General features: G+C 38.8%; 1 protein-coding gene across 1 annotated transcript in view; it reads right to left on the minus strand.

The window, feature by feature from the left end:
- The window catches only part of CSMD1 (CUB and Sushi multiple domains 1), a 1,429,265-nt gene that overhangs the window by 249,736 nt on the left and 1,155,288 nt on the right, over nucleotides 1-24,241 (minus strand). The window contains exons 24-25 of the mRNA XM_029226263.1: nucleotides 9,831-10,022; nucleotides 9,235-9,361 (exon numbers count right to left, since the gene is read on the minus strand). Of these exons, the coding sequence (XP_029082096.1) occupies nucleotides 9,235-9,361; nucleotides 9,831-10,022 (319 nt within the window). The remainder of the gene's footprint in view (nucleotides 1-9,234; nucleotides 9,362-9,830; nucleotides 10,023-24,241) is intronic.

Raw genomic sequence — 24,241 nt, forward strand, 5'->3', positions numbered from 1 at the left:
TATGTAGAAAGTCCGTAAAAGTACTGCTAAGTGAAAAAAATGTAGAAAACACTACGTTTTTTACTTGTCTTGCATAAATAATTTCATTTATTAATTCCAATAATTTCCTATAGTTGTTTTTGAATTTTATATCTTTAGGTGGTAGAATTTAATATTTTTTCCATTATGGAGTTTTTAAAATATAATTCACATATATTTATTGAAATAAATAAATAATTAAAAGTTTAGTCTCTGAGATTGGGACCAGGACAATGAAATTCATTTCAAATCATTATTCTGGTGACTGTAGCCAGTGCAACAAGGCAAGACAAAGCCAAAAGATTTGACAAAAAAGGAAACCAATCTTTTATTAATGTAGATAACATGATTGTTCACAAAGAAAAAAATTTTAAACCTAAGAACTCAGAATTAGTAAGTGAATTTATTTATACAAGATAAATATAAAAATATAATTTATTTTCACAAAACAGTCACAACTAGAAAGTGAAATAAAAATACTATTTACATTATCATCAAAAAGTGTGCTATAGCTAGGGATAATTCTAGCAAAAGATGTACAAGAGCTCCTCACAGAAAACTATCATTATTGAGACAAATTATATAAGATCTACATAAATGAGACAATATACTATATCAGAGATCAGAAAATTCAGAATCGGAAATGATGTCATGTTTCCCTAAGCTGATCTATTGATATAATGTGATTCCAGCTAAAACCCTAGCAACTTCCTTGTAGAAAGTAACAAGTGTTTCTAAAACTCATATGGAAATGCAAAGGGTCAAGAATAGCCATGGCAATCTACATGAAAAAGAACAAAGCTGGAGGAATACAGTACCAGATATCAGTACTTATTAAGTAATTCAGTGATTAAGATAGAAAGGTATTGCACTAGATGGACAAATAGATCAATGTAATGAAGTTCAGAAACAGGCCTATAATTATATAATCATATAATTATAATTATCTGGTTTATAACTGCACTTCAGTTAATGGAGAAAGACTGACTTTCCAACAAATGGTCAGTTGAACTGCACTACGGACAAAAGATTCCTTTCATCGTCCTAATACCTTACACAAAAGTTAATTCCAGATGAAATGAAAACATAAATGTGGAAGATAAAATAGATCTCCTACAAAAAAAAACTTAAGATAATATTTTTTATAACTTTGGAGAGGCAGGATTTCTTAAACTGGACACAAAAACACTAAGAAACCCCCCCCCAAAATATTTGATATAACTTAATTAAAGAATAAGAAATATACTAACCATAAAAGAAAAATGAGCCAAAATGAATTTGACTCGCTGAAATTGAAAACCTGTCTTTACCAAAAGACATCATTATGAAACCAAAAGACCACTGAGTATAAGAATATAGCTGGTGAATATATAATCAACAAAAGATTGCATTCAGATGTATAAAAACTATATACTAATCAAAAGGAAAAGATAGGCATTCCAGTGCAAAAAGAAATGAGCAAAAATCTTCAACTGACATTTATAAAAGAGGATAGTCAAGAGACCAATAAACATATAAAAAAGTGATGGCCTTGATCAGTCACCAAGGACAAGCAAATTAAAACAACTACACACTAGAATGGCTAAAAGGAAAGACAGTCAATGCTTAGTGCAGGGGAAGGTGAGGTACCTGGGAGTGACCTACACTGTGATGCGAGTGGTGTTGGTTTAACCACTTCGGGAAATCATTTGACAGTATCTACCATAGCTGAGTGCAGGTGTACACCTGAGACAAAAACATGCACACATCCACCAAATAATACATGAAAGCATATCCAACACGACGTCATTTGCAATAACCTTAAACTGTGTAAAAACAATTCACACGTCCACCAACACTCGGAATAAATAAGTAAATCATTGTGTATTCATGCAATGGAATAATTTACCTGTATCAGTGGCAGTGAAGGTTGAGGAAATCAAGACACAAAACTAATCACACTGTATAATTCGATTTTTATAAAGTTCAAATTAGGATAGCGATTATCTATCTGAAGTTAGGATAGTGATTATCCTTAAGAATGGATCATTTAAATGGAGCTCAAAGGGCACAATGTGGGTCTTGATCTGGTTGCTGGTAACAAGGAGTATTTTTACAAACAAGCTGTATACTTATCATTTGGATAGTCTTATGTGCCTATGTTATATGTTAATAAGAAGCTTACATAGACAAAAAAAGATTCACCCTGATGCTGTAAGTTTTGCCATTTGGGAAATACCTTGTAAATTCAACAACAACAAAAATGATATAACAAAATTTAAACAGATAAAGAAATGGCCATTTTTCATTCTAAAAAAAATAATTAAAGTCAATATGCAGACACCATACCACTAGGTAGGGAAAGTTTAAAAATTGATTTTAAAAAGTATCATCCTGAAGGAACTGTTAGTCATTTCAGACACAGTCATGAAAGAAAAAAAAAACAAAAACATACACTTTGCAATGCACAGTGTCACAAGCTTTAAGAGATGTGAACAAAGCATCAGGTGTGTTTAATTCTGCCTCAAGGTGTCTGGGAAGGGCTTTGTCAGGCAGAGAGAAATAGGAAGGATAATTCAATAAAGAGGATGAGACAAAAAGCGACTGAACAAATACATTCATTAATATGCTAAAAATGTAAAGATACAAAAGTTACAAATATAACAAAAAATGATGCAAAGATTTTTTTCCTACCAGATTGGCAAAGATTATAAACACTTTATCCAGTTTCAGTGACATTGTGGAGACCCTACCTTTTCATATGCTGTTGAAGCCATATCTACTCTTCATAAAAGCAATTTGGTAATAACCACACAAATTTAAATGTGCATACACAGCAAGTCCAGCTTTAGAAATTCATTGTAGAAAGTACCCTCGAGGTGATATATTGGGAGGATGGTAGCATGGCTGAAAAGAGTGAAAAACTGAAAACAACACAAATATCCCAATAGGGTACAGTTTAAATAAATTATGGTGCATTCAGGCAATAGAATCTTCTTCCATGACTAAACAGAATGAGGTGGAATTACAAGTAAGGATATAAAACTTTGACCATGTTTATCGACTGAAGGAAATCTTCAGAATAATATTAAGGCATGATACTATTTTTCAAAAATAATTAAACAAGTAGATAAACAGATAAATCAAGCTGTATATATATGTATGTATATTATATATATATATGGGGGTGTGTGTGTGTGTGTTTGCATACGAAATTATAAAAATATATACCAAATTTTAAACTGTAGTTATATTTTGTGTCTAGGATTATAGCAAACTACTTTTCAGGCTTTTTATCTTTCTGCAACACTTTTCTAGTATTTCAAAAATTGGGAAAATAAGTAACTTTGAACGTCATGACAATGAACTTGAATTGATTCTGCACATAATGAGCAGACAAAATATGTACTTTTTTTAAAGGGGGTAAGTGATATGATCAGCTTTATTTGATAGAAATATTTGTATTAAGACACACAAAAATGTCTCAACCATTTGACCCAGAAAGAATTTTACTGGGAATTTATTCTAAGGTATTAATTATAAAAAGAGGCAAAGCTTTACTTGCAATACTATTTGCCATATTATTATGTATAATATTGAAAATTAGAAATAATGTAAATAACCAAGAGAGACAATAATTAATTATAGACACCCACACTGTAGAATATGCAAAGGTCCATGTAAGACATATGTGAACATGGCAACAATGATGTCTAGTATGGGGATAATGCATGCCTTTCTTTTTTATACTTTTGAAGGTGTCTAGATATACATTTATTTTTCAGCCATATAAAATTAATATTTTAGTTGAAAAAAAATAAAACATGTTCCTTAGAGTGGGAGCAGTGGTTGAGAGGCAGCCCTGGCAGGATGGTCAGAGAAGAGGCCCAGTGAGTCATGCTGGTCTGGACTAGGGAAGTAGCAGCAGTACTGGTGGGAGAGCAGACCTGGGGCTCCACGTAGAATTACTGAGATGTGTGATCACAGGAGTGTGGGAAGGAGGGAGGAGCTCGTGACACTAAGAGGCTTGCCTGGATGTCTTGCTATGTAGTGATGACCCTACTTCAGAAGGAAGGAACTGCAGGGCAAACACTGAGTCCAGAGAAGAACACAGATTATTTTCAGATGAGATAACAAGAATGAAATTCTTGTTGAGGGGTTGACCTTTTAACTGGGCCCCCAAAGATGGGAAGAATCTGGAGGTGAGGCAACAAGGAGAAACTGGGGGGAGCACAGGTCGAGAGAGCTATGATGACAAGGTTGGGATGGGAGACTCATACACGCTTCATCTGTGCTGAAATGTAACCTGCATATGAGCCGTCGGAGGTAAACCAGTAGGGGACCAGACGCCAAGTCGAGAGGGTGTTACAGTTCTGGTTAAGGAGCTTATGTTCGCTGATTAGCAAAGAGGTGGCTCAGAGATGGAGAGGGTGGAGGACGGATTTGGAAGGCTCACTGGGAGAAGATTAAAGTAAGAGCCTGGGAAGTAGGAACTGGGAATCACAGATAAGAAGAAAGACAAACAAGGGTAGAGCTGACAAGGATTTGGCTTGCATGCAACTAATTTTTTCTCAGAGCCTATTATGAAGAAATTTAATGTAGTTCACTAAAAGAATGCTGTGAGACATATATTAATACCTGTTTGTTTGTTTTTTTCAGTTGGGAAAATATTGGAGACTGGTGAGGGAGAAACAAGGAAGAGCAGAATACTGAAAATTAAAACCTCCAGCCATTCTGAGGAAGACAGGCATTAACAGAAATAGGGAATAAAGAAGTAGAAAGAGGCCCAGGGGGGATGATAATAATCCTGAAATTGGCGTGCCTGCCTTGTGCCTGTGAGGCGTTCATCCCTGGAACAGCAGCCATACCAACGTCCCCACCATCAACTGCTTCTCCTAAGCTCCATTTATGTGTGATTGGAATTTCACTTCCAGTGTTACCACTTTTCAATTCTTTCTACACTTTCATCTTCAATGGCCAGTTCCCTTTTTGATTATCCGTGTTTGTAAAACGCCAAGTGTGTTTATCACTGGGAGACAAGGAAGCAACACGAGGACACACTCTGCTGTCTGTGGCTGAGCTGAGCGCAGCAATCCCCCTCGGGAAGGCGCGAGACGCGATCAAGAACTGCCTGTGACGTGCCTCTGTTGTTTATGCAGAGATCTGGGAGCCGAAGGGCTAAAAGAGAAGTCTGTCCTTCATGCAATTCTTCACAGTAAGTCTGCAACTGAAATCTGAATCCTGTTTTGGGGCACTGGCGTTGTTTAGCTGAAGCGGAGTAACTGAAATCGCCTGCATGAGGATCTTGTGCCGTGGCGGGTGCCTGCAGGGTTCTCCCTCTCTCTCACTCTGCAGGCAGCTGGTCGGGTTCCCTAAACCCAGCAGCTGCTCCCACAGCCCCAGCTAAGGTGGGCCGGAGCCCAGCCTCAGACACTGGGCAGACTTTGAAGAGCTACTGCTCTCTTTTATTTGGATGGCTGGTTATTTCCTCACCTTACCCACAAAGATAGGCAGGATACCCCGCTGTGGCCCTGACGGGAAAGGGGCGTGTGAGGTGCTTGGGTTCCGGGCCCCACGCCTGTCTGTCTTGTCAGCAAAAGACTCCCGACTCATGTTCCCAGCACGTTTACTACATGCCGACCTCACGTTTGGAGACAAATGTCCAGTGAAGTGGAATCAATTGCCCGTCCTTCTCCTGCTTAGTCTATGTCTCACAGTAATCTTGAAGGTTGGTCAAAAATAAATTAAAACATTCCTAGATCTCCAAACCACATCTCCCCCGATCTTTCTACAGCCCATCCGGCCAGATGCGGTGAGATCAGGATCACATCCCACATTTCACTTTCTTTAAAAGTCTGCACGTGGACAGTTTTGACAATCTTGATACACTTTTGATAGGCCTCTAATGTTTTCAATACTGCATGAGATTTTCTAATAAAATCCCCCTCAACTACACCTCCAAATGCAATTTCCTGGGAACAATTAGGAACAGAAATACTTTCAAAGTGAGTTTTCCAGACAATTACACTTGCAGAAAAGCAATTAAAGCCAGGGAACAATATACACATACGATTATGAAAAACACTGCCTTGACGCTGCCTGCTGAAGGTGTTTGTAATGCTGTTCCCGTTATCGTATAAATTACAGCTGTGCTCAGCAGTGAAACACACTGGGTCTCTTAGACACATGCTTACATATAACTCTTAACGTGGCTAAAGTTACTGCAGTGTCTTGTGATTAGACTTTTAATTAAATTTAATTCTGGTAACTGCTTTATAGTATGCGTGTTAAAATTACAAACCTCTTCCAGACCCAAGTGCCCTATAACAAAAACTATTTTGGGGTCTTCTATTACCTCGAACAAAAAGTTACAGCAATATGCAATCAGAAATTGCTTTGGACCTCCAAGAAATCAAAATAGGCCCAGTAATAACTGGCCTGAAGTGTTGAAACCAGACCTTTTATAATTTCCGAGATCTTGTTCCTTATTTATTCTTTGACAGTGAAAAACACTGACATTTAAAGAAATCATAATAGAATGTATAGTAATGAATTCCATTTATATTAAGAATTTTTAATACTTAAATTAAACCCTGGGCTCATGTTTATATGACTGATGTATTCCTTATTTTCAAGCAAACGATGTAGATAAAATACTGGCTATGATACCAATGAAATAATTCAGTAAACTAAGCTAAAGAATATCCAAACTAAGACCAAGCCCTATTTTTCTTAGCATCAGTACCATTTTAAGCCTAAAATTGTATATTATGCACTTTTAAGTACATAATATACAATTTTAAGTAACTTTTATGTTATTTTCCAAATTGCCATACTAAAAATAGTACATATTTTCTTAATGAAGAGAAATCACCAGAAACATTTTGGGATGAGGTTGAATACCGATGGAGTAAATTAATTACAAGTACTGATGTTTGCTTCTTAACTTCCTTATTATGAAGGACTTTATGCCTTAAATGAAAAAGATCTGTTTACAAATTGAGTAACTTGAAAGATACGTACAAGAAGAAAAAAATTCCCCAAACAATAAAGCGGTATAGGCAATGTCTTTTTTTTTTCTAGAACATTAACGGTTAAATGACAAAGTCAGTTCATGATGCAAAAGCTGTACATTTTTTATTACTTCAACTCATTCTTTATTAATTTCTTTTCTCTGTTCTTACTAAAATGTTAATGAAGTATTACATTCACCTGCAAAGAGTGAATTCATCACTTGGTTTGCATTAGGGGAACAAGAGCTCTTTCCAATTCTTGGGAAACAAATCACAAGGAGATGTGTCAGAAATAGAAAATTTTGAAATCAGCCTAAAAGGAAATATATCCTGTTTATGTAAAGTCATTTTATGAATCACAGATGATTCCTAGGATTTTTCACAATCAAATTCGGTGTAATGGCTTTTGGATTATTCAGATCAAGTGTTCAGGAATTCAAAGTTAAGAAGTAGTATTTAATTCTATTTAGTTCACTGGATAAGTTCACTGGATAAGTGACTATGTTGATTTTTATGAAGAATACAGACTCTTAAATTCTGTTCCTCAAATATGCCTTATTTGTGTCCCAATGGATCCATAACTACCTAATCATTTTTCTTAATGACACAAGTTAATTTTTAAATGAGTTATTATAAAATAATGTTTTTTGCAATATTTACATGCTTTAAATTCCTTCCCTTGCTCCTTGTACATAGTAAGAATATTTCTTTTGGAGGGTCTGAAAGTGGTAATAGTTTGTGCCATGTCAGTTTAACTCACTCCCAAGATGTAAATGTGATCAAACTTCAAGGAGGTCTGGTGAATTTCAGGGAGGATGGAAGTCACCTGATGAGAAACAGCAACACTGAATGGAATCAGCAGGTCACCTCACTCCTCCTTGTCCCGTTTCACTTTTTTACTAAGTTATAAAGTTGCAGTATGATAAATTTACTAAGTTTGCTGGGCAAACCTTTTGTGAATAAGGACAAAACCCACTAGTTCATAAATGTTTTCATGTATCCACTTGCCCCAGAAAGAAGTTTCTGCTTTGCACCTGTCTCTTTGAGCTTCTTCACATATTTCAGAGTTGAGTTGCCTGGATTCTTTTAGTCTTTGGTCAGTGCAATAACACAGGGAAGAGGAAAAGGAACAGAGGCACGTGGATTAAGGCTGTTGGGAGGTGGGGTACAGAGTTTTTTAAAAAATTAACTTTCCGGGGAGATTTCAAAAGAATACAATGAAAGAGGAGAGTTAATGGGAGGAGAAAAGGGATTTTATGAGGCGTGACTAAAGAATGTACATTCTCTCCTTGTTCATCAAGATCTATAATTAAAGAACAGCTTATTTTGAAATTACTTTTTGCTTTACGTACTGTGGTTTTGACACAGCCTTTTGACTGGCACATGGAGAATTTTACTTTTTGTTGGTTTACTTGTTAATTAAAAAAATTACCATCATTTAGGACTATCGATTGATATAGAGTAATACTTTCTGTTGAAATGTTGGCACAATTATCTGAGATTTTTCATGATTTTCTGTTATACGTGTAACTTTAGATTGGAATACTTTCTTGGTCTCCTTCAAACTTACTTTGGAATATCATAAAATAATCACACACCTCTTCCACCTCTATATGCAGAACCTTTTCAATATAACTGATTCTCTTCCCATTAAGGGGTGGATTATATTTCTTCAAACTTTATCTTGCCCCTGAGACCTGCTTTGGCAGATGGCACATCAGCAAATGTGATGCAAGCAAAAGTTTGCAAAGTCTCCATCTCTTGCTTCTAGGAACCTTCTACCATCATTAGTTTCCTGAAGGAACAGAACCTGGAGAGACCGCAGCCTTTAACCATCCAGCTGAGCCCCCCAAACCTGCATGAGGCCCTCCTAAACCACCCACCCCAACCAACTAGAACTGCCTGGGCAACCCACAAAGACATGAGCACATAAATCATCGTTTGCAGCAACTAAGTTTCAGGGGCCCACTTGTTACGCAGCCAAAGCTAACTGAGGTACTTACTTTTTTTATCTTTACTATGGATGGCTTAACACAAATTTTCAAAGGAATACCAAAGTGAGCATGCAAACCAACAAAAACCTTGGCCATGTGTTTACATTTTCTTCTTTAACTCAGAAACTTAAATCTAATAGTGGGTAATAATGGATGTACCACTATCTCCACTACAAGAATAGGAGCCATGCTTCTATTCTCAAATCACTGAAACCCAATAAAACAAGTACCTGATGGTCTTTCCTGGGTCTGCCTCTACAACCCAGGTGCAGTGGAGGTTGTTGTCGTATGGAGCGGGGTAGCCAGGAGACAAGATGCGTCCTGAAGTGGCAGCGTGGATCTGACCCCCACATTCCGCTGAAAGGGATACAGAAACACAGGGAAGTTTACTCCAGGCATTAAAGGCTTCCTGTAACTACCTTTAAAAGCCCAAACCATCACGTCTGTGTTGTACACACAGGAAAACAATCACAGCCATCTGTTTGTCCCTGTCATTGCTTTCCTTTACTTGTTCCCTAGCATTATCTTGATGGAAAGGCAGTATCCTCTGTGCAAAGTCAAGAGAATAAAACAGTGAAACACTGTGTTATATTTCTAATAATAATTCTGTGCAGAGAGCCTCAATAAAATAGTACTAGGAGATATGTCTTTCCTACCTAAAAAAAGAAAAAAAAACAAACACACACACTCACACAAATAGTAGGAATACATAAAAACCCATACTGGAGAGAGAGCAGTGGAAATCCTTCCCCCTTCCTCTGTAAGAACTAAGTCAGAGCACATGCGTGGGCCTCCAGCTCTCATTGTGCACTTGTAAGTAACTCACCTACACAGGAGGGCAGTGGTCTGTCCCACACTCTCCGGTCACCACTCAGACAGGTCAGAGTGTTGCCACCGTGCATGGCGTAGCCTGGGTTACAGCTGTACAGAACCACCGTGTCCGTGAAGTGGCCTTCATCCCGGATCCTGTAGCCATAGTTAGGGATCCCCGGATCCTCACATTTCACTAGGTCAAAACCTATGAGAAAAGAAGGAGGGAATTAGTAGAAAAACGTAACAGTGGCGTCTATATTGGCGTTAAAATATCGATGAAATAGACCAGGTTGTCAAATGTCCCTTGAAGTGTAGAAAGAAAAAGAAGACTCTGAATTTAAAAATGGGGAAATACATGTGAGTCTTGATTGGGTTTATCTGTTAACCATTGGTTGTTTCTTGGGGTTCGATCACTTTATTTGTTCCTATCTATTGATATACTTACAAGTGAAACTGAGCAGGACCATGGCCTCCACCTGTCTTTTGTCTGTAGAAAACTTTAGCCAAAGAAAAAGTTTAATTGGAGAAGTGAGAAAATGCAGAAAGAAAGGAAAGCATTCAAACAGGACAAAATAATAACAGTTTAGTCATTAAGCAAAGTCAAGGACCTTTAGCTCCTCCTCAAGGGCTATAGATAATATTCAGAGTCATATCCTTTGAGCTGTTATGTAGATACTGAAACCCCTACCAGGTGGAAGAAGTTAACTACATCATGACCAGACTGCAGCCATGACACAAGCTGCCACAATTCTGAGAACTGGCCTCAAAGAAATGTTAACAAACTGACCCTGGAACTGAAGACTAACTACTTAAAACAGTCAAGATGACGCTGATCATGACCAATTTCAAGATGGCCGTCGGAGCTAACTGTGCTGTTTCTGCACATAGCTCCCTCCCTCCACCTATAAAAGCTCTTGCCCGCTGGTTGTCACGGGGCAGTCAGCCTTTGGATACAAGTCCACCTTCTCCCCCAGTTACCAGCCTCTGGAATAAAGCAAACTTTCCTTTCCACCAATCTTGCCTCTTGAGGATTAGCCTTCAAATGGCGAGCAGCTAGACCCCACTTTGAGTGACACAAGGAGATTCTAAAGAGTTCCAAACTGTCATCAGGTAACCCATATGTCCAGCCAGCCTTCTGGATTCTCCAGTAAGCTTCATGTATGCCTTTCCTGTGTCCACATCCCCTCTTTGTCACACCTGGGACCTTCCAGCAGGGCCACCCCTCGCTGCCACCTGGTGCTTATCAGGGTCTTTACTGCCTGTGCTCACTCGAGCCCCCGCCCCCAGACCCACTTCCTCTAAAACTCCCAGATCTCAAGCTTCTCGGGAAGTTAACAAGTCCTTTCTGCTTATGGGAGCCGGGCTTTCTGTCCTACCTGCTGTGGTCCCAAGGGCCAGGGTGAGAGACTCCTAAGTCCCTCCGTGCACAGCAGAAACCCCAGAATGAATCATAGTAATGACTTCATCAAGCTAAGCTCTGAGACTCAAAGAAACAGATGATAGAAATGAAGATTTAGCCTCTGCGTTACTGAGAACCGTACATTGCTTTTGCATGAGGCAATAATTTAAGGCCATCTGTGAAGACAGCTCTACACTAACAAATCTCTCTCCTCATATCATGATGCAAATTTTGACCATTTAAAAAAGTAGAGCTGGAAACTTGAGGGACCACATGGGATCACATCTATTTCCACCTAACTTTGACATTTTCCTTTTCACAAAAATAAATAAATAAAAATTTAAAAAATGAACGTGTGATTTTGCTAAGTCTGCCTGTCAAATTTGCATTCTGAGTGCTTTCCATTGAGGAAGATATACCTTTAAATTCACACTATCATCTACCCTCATAATATCTACATAATCAAGATTGAGTTCTTCAGGTTTGTATATGGGAGGGAAATGAGTACACATTTGGTAATTTACATACAGTTGCCAAGAAAAGTTTCCCTCTTTACAGTTTCCTTCTATAAAATGTCAGTCTTTACCTACTGTGCCTTTACAAGAACTCTCTGTTTATCTATTTAAGAAATGCAAATAGTTGTAATTCAAGATGCCCAGAAGGAGGGATTTCCCTGGTGGCGCAGTGGTTAAGAATCCGCCTGCCAATGCAGCGGACACGGGTTCGATCTCTGGTCTGGGAAGATCCCACATGCCGCAGACCAGCTAAGCCTGTGAGCCACAACGACTGAGCCTGCACTCTAGAGCCTGCGAGCCACAATTACTGAACCCACATGCCACAACTACTGAAGCCCATGTGCCTAGAGCACGTGCTCCACAACAAGAGATGCCACCGCAATGAGAAGCCCTCTCACCGCTATGAAGAGCAGGCCCTGCTCGCCGCAACTAGAGAAAGCCAGCGCACAGCAACGAAGACCCAATGCAGCCAAAAATAAATAAAATTAATTTTAAAATAATTTTTAAATATATTTAAAAAAAAAAGATGCCCAGAAGGAAAGTGTGTAACAGTATGTCAATTTCAGCACGAAACAAGGATATTTTAAATTACCACGAAGGGGATCGGAATTAAGGGGAAGGGCCCCAGTCACATAGGGTTTCAGGGCTCATGCAAATATCTGACAAGGCTAGTCTGACGCATAGTCCCAGCACCACCGGGAAAGGAAGCGAGCTTCTGAACTCGCTTAGGACAAACAACCACCCTTGCTCACGTGCTGCAGACTGCAGGTTATTTAGCTCTAGCTTTTCTTTGTACAGAACGGAAAGAGGAAGCAAGTCTTTGTTGTTACTGCTTTATTTGGTTTGGGGCTTGGAAGAGACAGCATCAGAGCAGTGCTTCTGAAAGCACCACTGCCCATGGTGACAAGGACCGGAAGCCACCGCTGGCTGGAGCAGAATGACAAGCTGGAATGATGGCTGGAGTAGGGCTCCACTAACAATGGTAATAATAACCAATGTTTCAAACTGTTTCACCATTTGGAAGTCAAATTAGGTATCTGAGTATCAAGTGTCAGTGGTGCATAAAATTGGACATATGCAGGAGACAAAATCCATGTCTCAAAATTATGAACAGAAAGAGTCAAACATCTATCCTTTTTGTTTGTACCCCTGTGACAGAAACCTGGGTGAAGTAAAACCTACATGAGAGGTGCCAAGCTCAAGTGCTAATGGGGCCATGTAGGTCTTACCAACGCAGAGCAAGGCCGTGCAGGACAGCAACCCAGGAGACAGTGACAACCTGCTGTCCTGCTGAAATTCACACTCCCTCTGACCCAAGCTTCTGATTTTTCTAGGAGCACCTGAAACCTGGATTTTTTAAGTTTATAAAATGCTTGTTGAATAAATACCTATTTTGGAAATGGAGATGTTTAAAATCCAGGATTAGATTGTGAAAGCTAGACATAAATAACTTTAAAAGACATTGATAATTTCTCAGTTTTTGGTGAAGGCTGAGACTCACTTCTGAAAAGTCGGCAATATTCCATCTAATTTTTTAAGACTAAACTTTGAAACACACAGAACTTCTGAGGATGATTAAGGGGTGGACAAAGAAATGGTCCAGCTGACTTGCCAGAGACCTTTTATTCTGACAGTGAATTATTTCCTGGTTACACAGAAGAGTTTGTTATGAAAGACTGTCCTCCCTGGAGATTGATGCTTATAAAAGATAAAGTAATGACATTGACTTTCCTGGTGATTTACGTGCTGTCTCATTAGCCATCCACTTCACAGATAAACACTCATGCTTAAAGGTTATCCAGACTTTCCCTCTAAGTTCAGAGAGCATGGCTTTTAAAGTTTTCCATCAAACAAGTTATCAAAGTTCTAAAACCCCCAAATCTTACATTAAAATTAGCTTGAAGAAACGTTTTCCTCTGCCCTAAAACCTGCATTAAAACCTTTTTGGAGGAAGGAAGGAAGAAACATTGAAAAATGAACAAGTAAACACAGATGTACCAATAAAAATGACTGCTAAACTTTGTGTTGAATTATTATAAAAATGTCTGTTTTATTGCTTTTTCTATCACTCAGTCTTGAAAGATTTTGTTTTCTAAACCACACCTCATCATGCAGAGTTGAGCCAAGCTATTTTTTTTTTAACATCTTTACTGGAGTATAATTGCTTTACAATGGTGTGTTAGTTTCTGCTTTACAGTAAAATGAATCAGCTATACATATACATATATCCCCCCATATCTCCTCCTTCTTGCATCTCCCTCCCACCCTCCCTAACCCACTCCTCTAGGTGGTCATAAAGCACTGAGCTGATCTCCCTGAGCTATGAGCCAAGCTATTTTTGAAAGGGCAGTTACTCTTCCCACTACCAGCTGTCCTGTTTTTCTTATGATTCCATTTATTGTTTTTTCAAAAGATCAGTTAAGTCCTTGACAATATCGTGAAATATGTTATTTTGTAAAAAAGTCCTACACTTGATTCCTAAGTGCCTGAAGCTTCTAGACCTACCTAAAGTCATTATATGCAATATATTCCTGTTCTTTTTTTTTTTTTTTTTTTTTTTTTTGGTGGTATGTGGGCCTCTCACTGTTGTGGCTTCTCCCGTTGTGGAGCACAGGCTCTGGACGCACAGGCTCAGTGGCCGTGGCTCACGGGCCCAGCCGCTCTGCGGCATGTGGGATCTTCCCGGACTGGGGCACGAACCCGTGTCCCCTGCATCGGCAGGCGGACTCTCAACAACTGCGCCACCAGGGAAGTCCAATATATTCCTCTTCTTGTCAGAAACTTGAAAAGTGTTTATTATCTTTATTTATTATTTTGATATTCCCAAGTTTAGTTTTCCAACTCAGTGAAGGGAGCTTTGTTTGTTCAAAACTTCTGACAGGGTTTAATAATTCATGCACAGTTACAGGCAGTAACATAGACATTTATTCCTAGAGGAAGCATTCAATCAACATCTTGAAAGGATTAGAGAAGGAGCTCTAGAAACCCCAAATTTGTTGCTTGTGCAGTGAACCAGTTTGATGCTTGGACTCAGTCTGTCCACACAGAGTAGATACACAGCCCCTCTGCAGCCTCTCTCTTCACAAACTGAATGACAGTCATTTCAATTGAGCTCTGCTTGCTATGTGGTTAGGGTGTAATATTATCATTGTCTCTTAAAAATTTCAACGCTGCTTTTAAACATTGGTGAAATAAGTTGAATCGATGTATAACAGCAGAGTTCTTCAATGACAATATAAAGTTTTGTGCTGTTGATTTTGTGTCCCTTTCAGGAAAAATATTTTTCTGTAGTTATTAAAAAATCTCAAAAATTATTTTCTTAGATTTATATTTAGATCTACAAAGATAGTCCTCCAAAGAAGAGATACTTCCATTTTAACTTGAATCTAAAAGACTTTAAATTAAAAAAGAATTTTTTTTAATTTATTTATTTTATTTTTGGCTGCGTTGGGTCTTCGTTGCTGAGTGCAGGCTTTACTCTAGTTGTAGCAAGTGGGGGCTACTCTTCGTTGTGGTGCGCAGGCTTCTCATTGCAGTGGCTTCTCTTGTTGCAGAGCACGGCTCTAGGTGGGTGGGCTTCAGTAGTTGTGGCATGTGGGCTTCAGCAGCTGTGGCTCATGGGCTCTAGAGCACAGGCTCAGTAGTTGTGGCACATGGGCTTAGTTGCTCCGCAGCATGTGGGATCTTCCCGGACCAGGGATTGAAACCATTTCTCCTGTGTTGGCAGGCGGATTCTTAACCACAGCGCTACCAGGGAAGTCCCTGAATCTAAAAGACTTTAAAATGATCACTCTTAAGGCTGCTATAGAATAGTGGTTTAAAAATATAGAGAAGTTATCCTTTTTTATCTTGAAGCCAGTAGCCTGCCATAAATCAGTGTATAAATTCCGATTTTCTGTATTTTCTTTAAGCCATAGAAACGTTAAGAAGATTAAATCAAGTTATTTGTTTCAAAACATTACCTATTAAGAATTGCAATTGTTGCTTGAAACGATTTAGTAATTCTAGTTCTTTCTGTTTTCCACTGATTTCTTCGTAGTCACATAAGCAGCAAAGATGCTCTGAACAAAATGTTCTAGTCAAAACAAGCTCCCAACATCAGGCAGATGAAAATTATTACTCCATCTCTTTTGCGGTAATTACCCAGTCTTAATGTTTTTAAGGATTAAATCCTATATCTCTTTAAAGTCTAACAAAATATTAGTTTTATAAGAGACTTCTACTTAACTCTCAAGTGTTTGGACTAGTTCTTATCTTCAAAATCAAGCACTTATGTTTGAAAAGAAGCTGCTGTAGATTTAATCCACTTCATACACCCAAGATGAACCGTGAGGGTCGCAGTCATGTGAACTCTTCGTCCTCCATCCGAGGGACTCTTGAGAAATTACCTTCATGCTCAGGTGAGCTTTGAGTACACGACTGACAAAGAATCCTTATCATTTAAGAATCTCTGATATCTTCTCCTATGAACCACTGATAAAGCCTTGCATGCTTATAGAAACATTATCTCATAACTTTACCTAAGACTTAATTCAACTTGAATAATGTATTTCTTTGTAAAAAAATTAAAAGTTAGTAATCTAAGAAAGGTTGCCATATGCAAAAACAGCAACAACAGCTCATTTTCATTCAGTAAAAGAAGAACTGTTAAAAATTCCTTTTTATTAACTTCCTTTATTTGCAGTTACCTAGAAAAAATTGTATTCGGGAGGAGAGCACTGCTAAAACTAATTTTTGTGGTTCACGTGAGAAGTTCATTAACAGGGAATTTCATGAAGTATTTGATTAATTCACGTTTTTAAATGCAACTCTCATTATTTAAGAATGAAATTCTGGGTGAAGTATTTGTGTGTGTGTGTGTGTGTTTGATTTTTAAATTATTATCTATTAAATTATATATCTGTGCTGTTTGTTTAGCCATGTCTGTTATTGATTTCAAATTGGGTTTTTTTGTTCAGCTTTTTTTTTTTCATTTAACCCATTTCTTTTCCCCACGTGCTAAGTTTTATTGCTGCTGCTATTATTTTGTGATTATGTCAGCCACCCCTGTGGAAAGACACTCTAAATTTTACCCAAATAGCATTAATCATAAGGATGGTGGTAATTTTTAAACGGAAAAGCTTAAAAGAGCTCAGAACTTCTGAGCTTCAGAGTAAAAAACAAAACTAGACAACAAAACCCTGTAAAAGTCCAGAATGAGAATCATATAACCAAAGAAATTACCTATTTTTTCTGGAACCATGTTGGTTTTTATCACACATGTCACTAAGATATCATAAAGCAAGGTAATCACAGCTAGGAATTCCAGGAGTCCATCTTGAAATGTTGTGTAATTCTGAATATATTATATAATTCCAAAACAAATCTTTAATGTTGACTATACTCTGAGTTTGAGTAGAGCTACCCAGTGGTTCCAATTGTTAACACCAGTTCTGAGAAGGCTTCCTGGAAGAATTCGTAGTATTCACCTTCTCACAGATCTTTAACACTATACACACCTATTGGTCCGTGCAGAGGACATTGCAAGCTGATGGTTCAGGGAACTTGGGGCAAGATCAGGATGAGGCATCTGCACGAAAATGGATGGATGAAGGCATTTTACTCTGAATCAGTTTTTAAACACATCCAAAGGGTGAATATTATTCTAACACACACTATGGTAAGAACATATAATCAGAGCATTGTCCAAATTTCCAGACACATTTAGTATCACTTCTGGGGCTTTATTAGATGTTGTGAGAAGTACTGAATGAAACATGGCCCCTTATCTTCCATAGTCTAGTTAATTACACAGATAGGAAAATAAGTATTTTAAAAAGAATAGATGTTACAGTAGAGGTTCCTGTGAAGGTTGAGAGGGGCACCAAAGGAAGCAGGAGTGTTGGGATAAGACCTGAGCTGGTCCAGAAGCCTAGTCGGTGTCGGGAGTGATAAAACTAGAGGGAGAAACTCCAGGTAAAGTCTTCACAGACGCATGGGAGTTCGGAAGAATGTGGTGTATCTTGGAGTGCAGAACAATTTCTGGGAGCATCTGTATTTGCTGAAGCTTCGTTTTAAGCATGTGGAGGTGGAGTGGGAATAGGACTGAAGAGAAGACAGAGTGGATATGGGTGACAAGGGAAAGGGCTGGATTGGAGCCCAGGGAGTTGAGACCGAGTCAGTATGTAACAGGGTCATGGAGAAGCCAGGGCAGCTGCACAGAAAGTCACGCAAATATATCTGCACTTCAGAGAGATAATCAGTAGTCCTATAGAGTATGGATTGGAGTGAGAAAAAAAGGCAGGAAAACAAAAAGATATTTAGTGCTGAAAGGTAGGTTGTAGCAGGGGATACATGGTAGTGGATGAGGTAAGATTATGTGTGTGTGTGAAGCTTGCAAACATTTTATCAGGTGGAGGGAGCTTGAGAGGTGACTGGAGGCTGCAGAGAGATGGTCTGTGAAGAGAGAAGACAAGAGAGGGAACAAGCTGGTACGAGAGAGGTAGGGCTTGCATGTCAGGCAGAAAACAGAAGAATCAACGTCATCAACTTGTAACATTGGTGTCGTCTCATTACAGATCCAGTGAATTTATCCAGGAAAACAAGAAAACCCTTCATCAACAACTTCTTCCATGAAATAATTTAAAACAAACAAGATCTGCAAAATTTTGAGACAAGAACAAGAAGGTACCAGGACTTAGAGAGCTTACTGTCCGACACAGGAATCAGATATAATAACAAATAACAACAGATTGTGATGAGTATCCAAGCAATAGAAATACATAAAATATGAGTCAACACGGACATAATCCTAACAAATGCGTATTTCTGTTCTCTGTTGTCCTGGGCCCCTATTCTTTATTAGTTTTTCTACTTTTTCTTAATTATTTCTGTTCTGTTGTATTCACTTCTTTTTATATTGGAGGTTAATAATAGTAGGACATGCACAGAATATTTTTTTAACAGGAACACCTGTAAAGTTTTATAAGGATGGCTCCTTTCACCAAACAGAATGAGCCTCAAGTTATCTGATAAATACTAATGTTTGTCTGGCACAACTACTGAATCTGTTCAGGTGATCCATGTCCTTTACACATTTTAGTTTTAAGCAAAAATGTTTTCATGTTGACATAAATACCGCTACTCTGATTGTAAATGTAAGCTATTAATACTCTTCTCCTAAAATGTATTTTTAATCATGATTCCTACCTGATGATGAAGGTAGTAAATTATAAACAGTAGCTTAGTCTAGTAATATTACTTTTTTACGGATAAAATGTGTTGGAGAGTATAATCTCAATATAATTTTTAACCCACTATGTTAATAGGCATAAAGTGAAAAAAATGAGATAATTTCACTAATATAGTTAGGAACATAAATCTGGAGCATCTTGTCTTCTGACCTACAACCTTAATTCATTAATTAAATCACCTAGTTGACATGCATATATAAAGTGCCTACTGTGTGTCATGCATTCTACTAGGTGCTGAAGATAAAAAATTAATTAACTTCAGTCCTGCCCCACCAGGAGCTCACAATCTGTACAGGAAGAAAAACAACAGTTAATATCATACATCTTAAAGGGACACCCAGTCATTAATTGAACACACACTTGTTAAGCACTTACTATGTGGTAAGTCTCACATGACACTGCACTGTGGTTGCATGTGCAGGCAGAGCCTGGCCCTCAGGGCTCAGAGCTCCGTCGGCAGCGATACTCTCACACCAACAAGTGCTTAAGGAGAACGGAATGGACAAACATCGACGTTTCAGGTGCGGAACTGCTCACAGAGCTGGAGACTCCTGTGCTTCCTGAGGTTTCTGTGAAAGCAGGATGCCAGTACAGGGCAGCCCATTCACAGGCAGCCACCCACATAACATATGGCTGCTTCTAAATGAGCCACCTGTACTCTCCAAGGGACACCAGGTGACCACAAACAACATGTCACACTCAAAGGTGGACACTTCTTTCAGTTTTACTGACAAAAACAGATAGACATGCATACAGACATCCATTTACATAAAGGGACACCCTGAAGTACAATGAAATGAGTTCGGCCAACTGTACGTCACATTTAATTACAAAGAATGTAATTCAATTATTGTCGGAACATATTGCAAGACAGAGTGGTAGTTTTTCATTTTTCTTTTTTGCAGCAGAATTTAAAAAGTAACTTCTCTTTAAAGGTCTGTGTTCTTTGTTTTTGCCCAGGGATAATATGTCTAAAAAATAAAACTCAACATGTTTCTATTCTAAACTTTGAAAATCACAAATTGCTTAAAGTACCTTAACTATTTTAAGCATTTGATTAACTATTGTTGATTCTTTAAATTTTAGTTTATAGTCCTGAAGGATCTTCAGGGCCAAATGCAAAGTTGAGAAGAACTGAAATCCTTTACAATATATAATTATATAATTTGATGTAACCTGATAGCAAAACAGGGTAGAAATTAAAACCAGATTGAATATAGGTTTTGATAGCTTATGAAATTAAATATCAATATAAGTAGAGCCAATAACTAGAACAAGGTGGGAAATGAGAAACTTCTACGTATATCTATCATAAATACCATAATTGAAATATATTGTAATATATTTGCATATTTTTAACAAGAAGACACTTTCAATGATGATTTTTTAAAAGAAACTTGAGCATTCCTGTCAAATTGATTTATATTATTATTTTACCCATAGAAAAACTTTCCGATTTTTTTCCATATCGCTTAAGAAAAACTAAATCCATTAAATGAAACGATGGGAAAATTGGAGGAGGACAATTAGGAACACATCAATAAGTTATTTTTAAAACAGTCGTTTACTAGTAGTATAACATATAATTTTAATGTCCAGTGTCTCAAACTCTATGATGTCTATGTTTGCATTTATTTGTTTTTATATGGCAATATCCAGATCGACATCATACTTTTTTTTACTTTAACAGAGAAATACAAGCTGATGCTCATTTACTATTTTCGCCCGTGGATCTCAGCGTCTACTATTTGCTTAGGAACCAAATGAACGGACTGGGCCCTGACTTCAGATGTGTGTCTCCATGAAGATGGACATGAACCTGAAGGGGAGGGAAGCAGCACGTACAAAACACCTGCTCTGCACCACTCAGTATGTCAGGCACTTTCATCTACGCTCTCTCTCTTAATCCTGGAAATAATCTTAGAAAATCACAAGATCCTAAGCAAGACATACTGGAGAGTTTGTCACAACCGAAATAAATGGTGGCAGCACAGAGAAAGTCAAGCACACACGTCAAGCAGTTGAATAAGCACAGAATCAAGATGACGATTCCCGCTACAGAGGGTGTTCCCTCTGCAGCTTTTGAAGCGGTCCCTCCCTCTCCCGCTACTCGGTCTCCGTTCCAGGAGGAACTCCCCCCAGCACCGGATGTGCCCACCCCGGGGTCCTCCAGCCATTCTCACTGAGACAGGAATGGGGGAACTAAGACACATCCTGACAAACTATAGAAGACGAGGTACCTAGTCTCTTCTCATCCGCTAAGGAAGGGTCACTTGATTTAGCCGAAAAAGGAATGAAAATCATTTTGAAAAGTCCCATGGGGGGCTTCATGATTCTTCACTCATAAAATAACTGTTACATTTTATTTTCCACAGAAAATTTTCCACATTGGATCAAGAAACATGTCAATTTTACCCACACCAAATGAACCTCACGCTAATCCCCAAGAGATTATACTGGAGGCAACATCTGACAAGAGTCCTGATTCCCCAAGGACTGTTCTTTCCTCTCTTTAGTTTGTGTTTCTACTCATGGCACAAAAAAAAAGTCTGGGAGGAAGGCAAAGTCACCCCTACTGGCTGATGTCTAAAGACCCCAAGGGGAAGAAGGTGAGTGAGTGATGAATGAAAGGGTCCCCACTGGTGAGAAGCTGAGAACATCATAATCAGATGGCCAGGGGCCCGGGACGTGAGGACCAGTTGGAGAGGATGGAGGATCAGGGGAAATACTTGCAAAATGCCGTCCTAGACTCAGTCCATCCTCGGATTCACGTCCCTTAGCCTGTCCTTTTCAGTTTCCAAGTGCTCACTATACAGAGTGACGCTTCTTTCTTTCTGCCCCCATATTGTGGAGATTTTTATAAGAAAAAGTAAAAGATTTATGAAAACACTTTGAGCCCTTCATAAGTACACTCTATAAATATAAAGGATTACCAATAGTACTTGGATTTATTGCTGCTGTTATTACTCACACGTTGTTACTTTTATTATTCTACAACAAATGCAATGTAATTGTCAAACCACAAGCTAGAATGTTCCACCTCAAACAACGTGGTGAGGGCATCAATTCCTAATACGTGACAGCCACAACAAGACAACTGCTGGCCCATCACAGCAGAAGGAGGTAAGAATGCTGTTCCTCGTTTTCTACAGCTCATTCTTTCAAGGACTGTCTGTGTGCGTGACTGCCGTCCATCAGCCTAACTGTGACTTGTCATTGCCAGCCCGTGTGCTCACCCAGCTCTCTCCTGGGACACTAGTAACACGAGCTACCTAACTTAGCTCTGGGGCAGCCCCGAGCCCAGCTGAGACAGAACGGGCTCCTTGGGACTTCGCCACAGGGGCTGTGAAGCTTCACCTGCACTAAGCATCACAGAGAGTTCAGGAGCAAAGCCCAGATGCATAAGACAGCCAAGTGTGCAGCCAGATGATTCTGTGAGCCCACAAAGCCCATGGATGCACTGTCTTCCCAATCGGCATCACTTTCTTACCTCCTCACTCTTCTCAAAGATGCTCACACTCCCCACTCCTGGAGATAATCTCTGACTCCATCTTTCCACTGCTCCCAAACCACTCACCCATGTCTTGCAAAAAACCTCCCTCCTGACCCTCACCTGCTGGTGCCCATCTTCCTCACCTCCTGCTGAGGGTCTGCCTGGCCTTCTAAGAGACTTCCTGGCGGGACTGCCTACAAGACCCAGGAAATACCCATCAATACCCATCTTGTCACACCCATGACAAGATCGTTCTTATCATGTCCTGTCACCCACCACTGCCTCAGCATGCAGGCTGACTGCCCAACTGTGCCCAAGTACTGCTCATCCTCCAAACCATGCTCATCCTCAAGGGTCAAGTTCAGAGCATTCCTGCTGGGGCTTCTAGCTATTCCTCCTGAGTTCTCTTCTTCCTCCCTGGATTTGCTGTGAATCCTACCACTAAACTTCTGGTCTTCGATGTTTTCTTGTGCATATAGTTTATTTTTCCATCTAAAACCTCACCTCCTTGAAGACAGGGATAGAATAGTGAATTCTGTTTACTGTATCACCTAAGTAAGCACACAAGTTAAAATAGAAACAGTGAATATATTTATTTACTATGATCCATTGATGCTTATTTTAATTCTAATTTGTTAGTAAGTGCCTTTGATTCAAATAAACCATTAGGCTTCCAATGATTTCCAAGTGTTATGAAAATACAAAATTCACTGCTTGTCCACATATAAAAAAATAGGTGAACTGGCTTTCAAAATCATGAATATAAATGCATGCCTTTCGAATTTTAATACTTTTCTGATTTTTACAAAATTTGGGAGGATTTAAAAATAGCTTTCAATAAAAAATATGCAGTTAGGAAAATTTCAGAATGCATTCAGCATTACTGAACAAACTTAGAATGGAGGGTAGACAGACACATTTCTCCATAAACGTTTTTTCCAAAGAGGGAATCCCATCAGTTCTCATTATACATCATTACCCTCTCTTAGGAAATGCTAGAATTTCCAGCTAAGTCCCGAACTGTTTTTATTACCGATCGCAACAGCACTGAAACCTCCCTCATCTGTTCAAACTCAACCCTCAGAGCCATCCTCATGCCTTTCTTCATCTCATTTACAATCCACTTCATCACTGAGTCCTGGAAACTGAGGGTTTTAAAAAACATCTGTCATTTATATTTTTACCTTTACCACCTTGTTCTTACAGTCATTACATCAGAATTAGATCACACAATGTCCAATAAGTAAATTCTAACTTCACTTGCATCTACAATCAGTGCTATATATTGTAGCAAGATTAAAACCCTAACACCAAATATCAAGTGATGTCAAAGTGCCATTATCCATAAATAAAGTCTGCCTCTCTCCTACTATGAAATCCCCCCTTCCCCATTACCCCGGCTCATTAAACAATAGCCACCGGGTCCAGGAATGTTGGCGTAGCTCTCTGGTCCTCTTACACTTCATGCCAGAGCCCTCAGTTACCCAATTGTTAAGGGCATTAAAGGGTAAACGTTCTTAAAATAATCACAAGAAAACTTTCACACCACTTCCAACAGTTAAAATATCCTTTGGTGATTTTTTTCATAGAATTTCAGAACTGAGTGTCCAAAAACAACTACTTATTTACAAAAGACAAATATGGTCTGTGGTATGACAAATCCAACAGCTGGCTGGTGACAGAGTCGGGGCTCGTGCTCCTGGTCTCCAGAGACTCAGGAAAGTGTATGTTTCACCTCACATCTCACTATCAGGTTAAAATACTTGACAGTGCATGCACATTCCT

Source organism: Monodon monoceros, unplaced genomic scaffold (genome assembly GCF_005190385.1).
Source record: "Monodon monoceros isolate NGI ecotype Baffin Bay Population unplaced genomic scaffold, NGI_Narwhal_1 Super_Scaffold_17, whole genome shotgun sequence".
NCBI lineage: Eukaryota > Metazoa > Chordata > Mammalia > Artiodactyla > Monodontidae > Monodon > Monodon monoceros.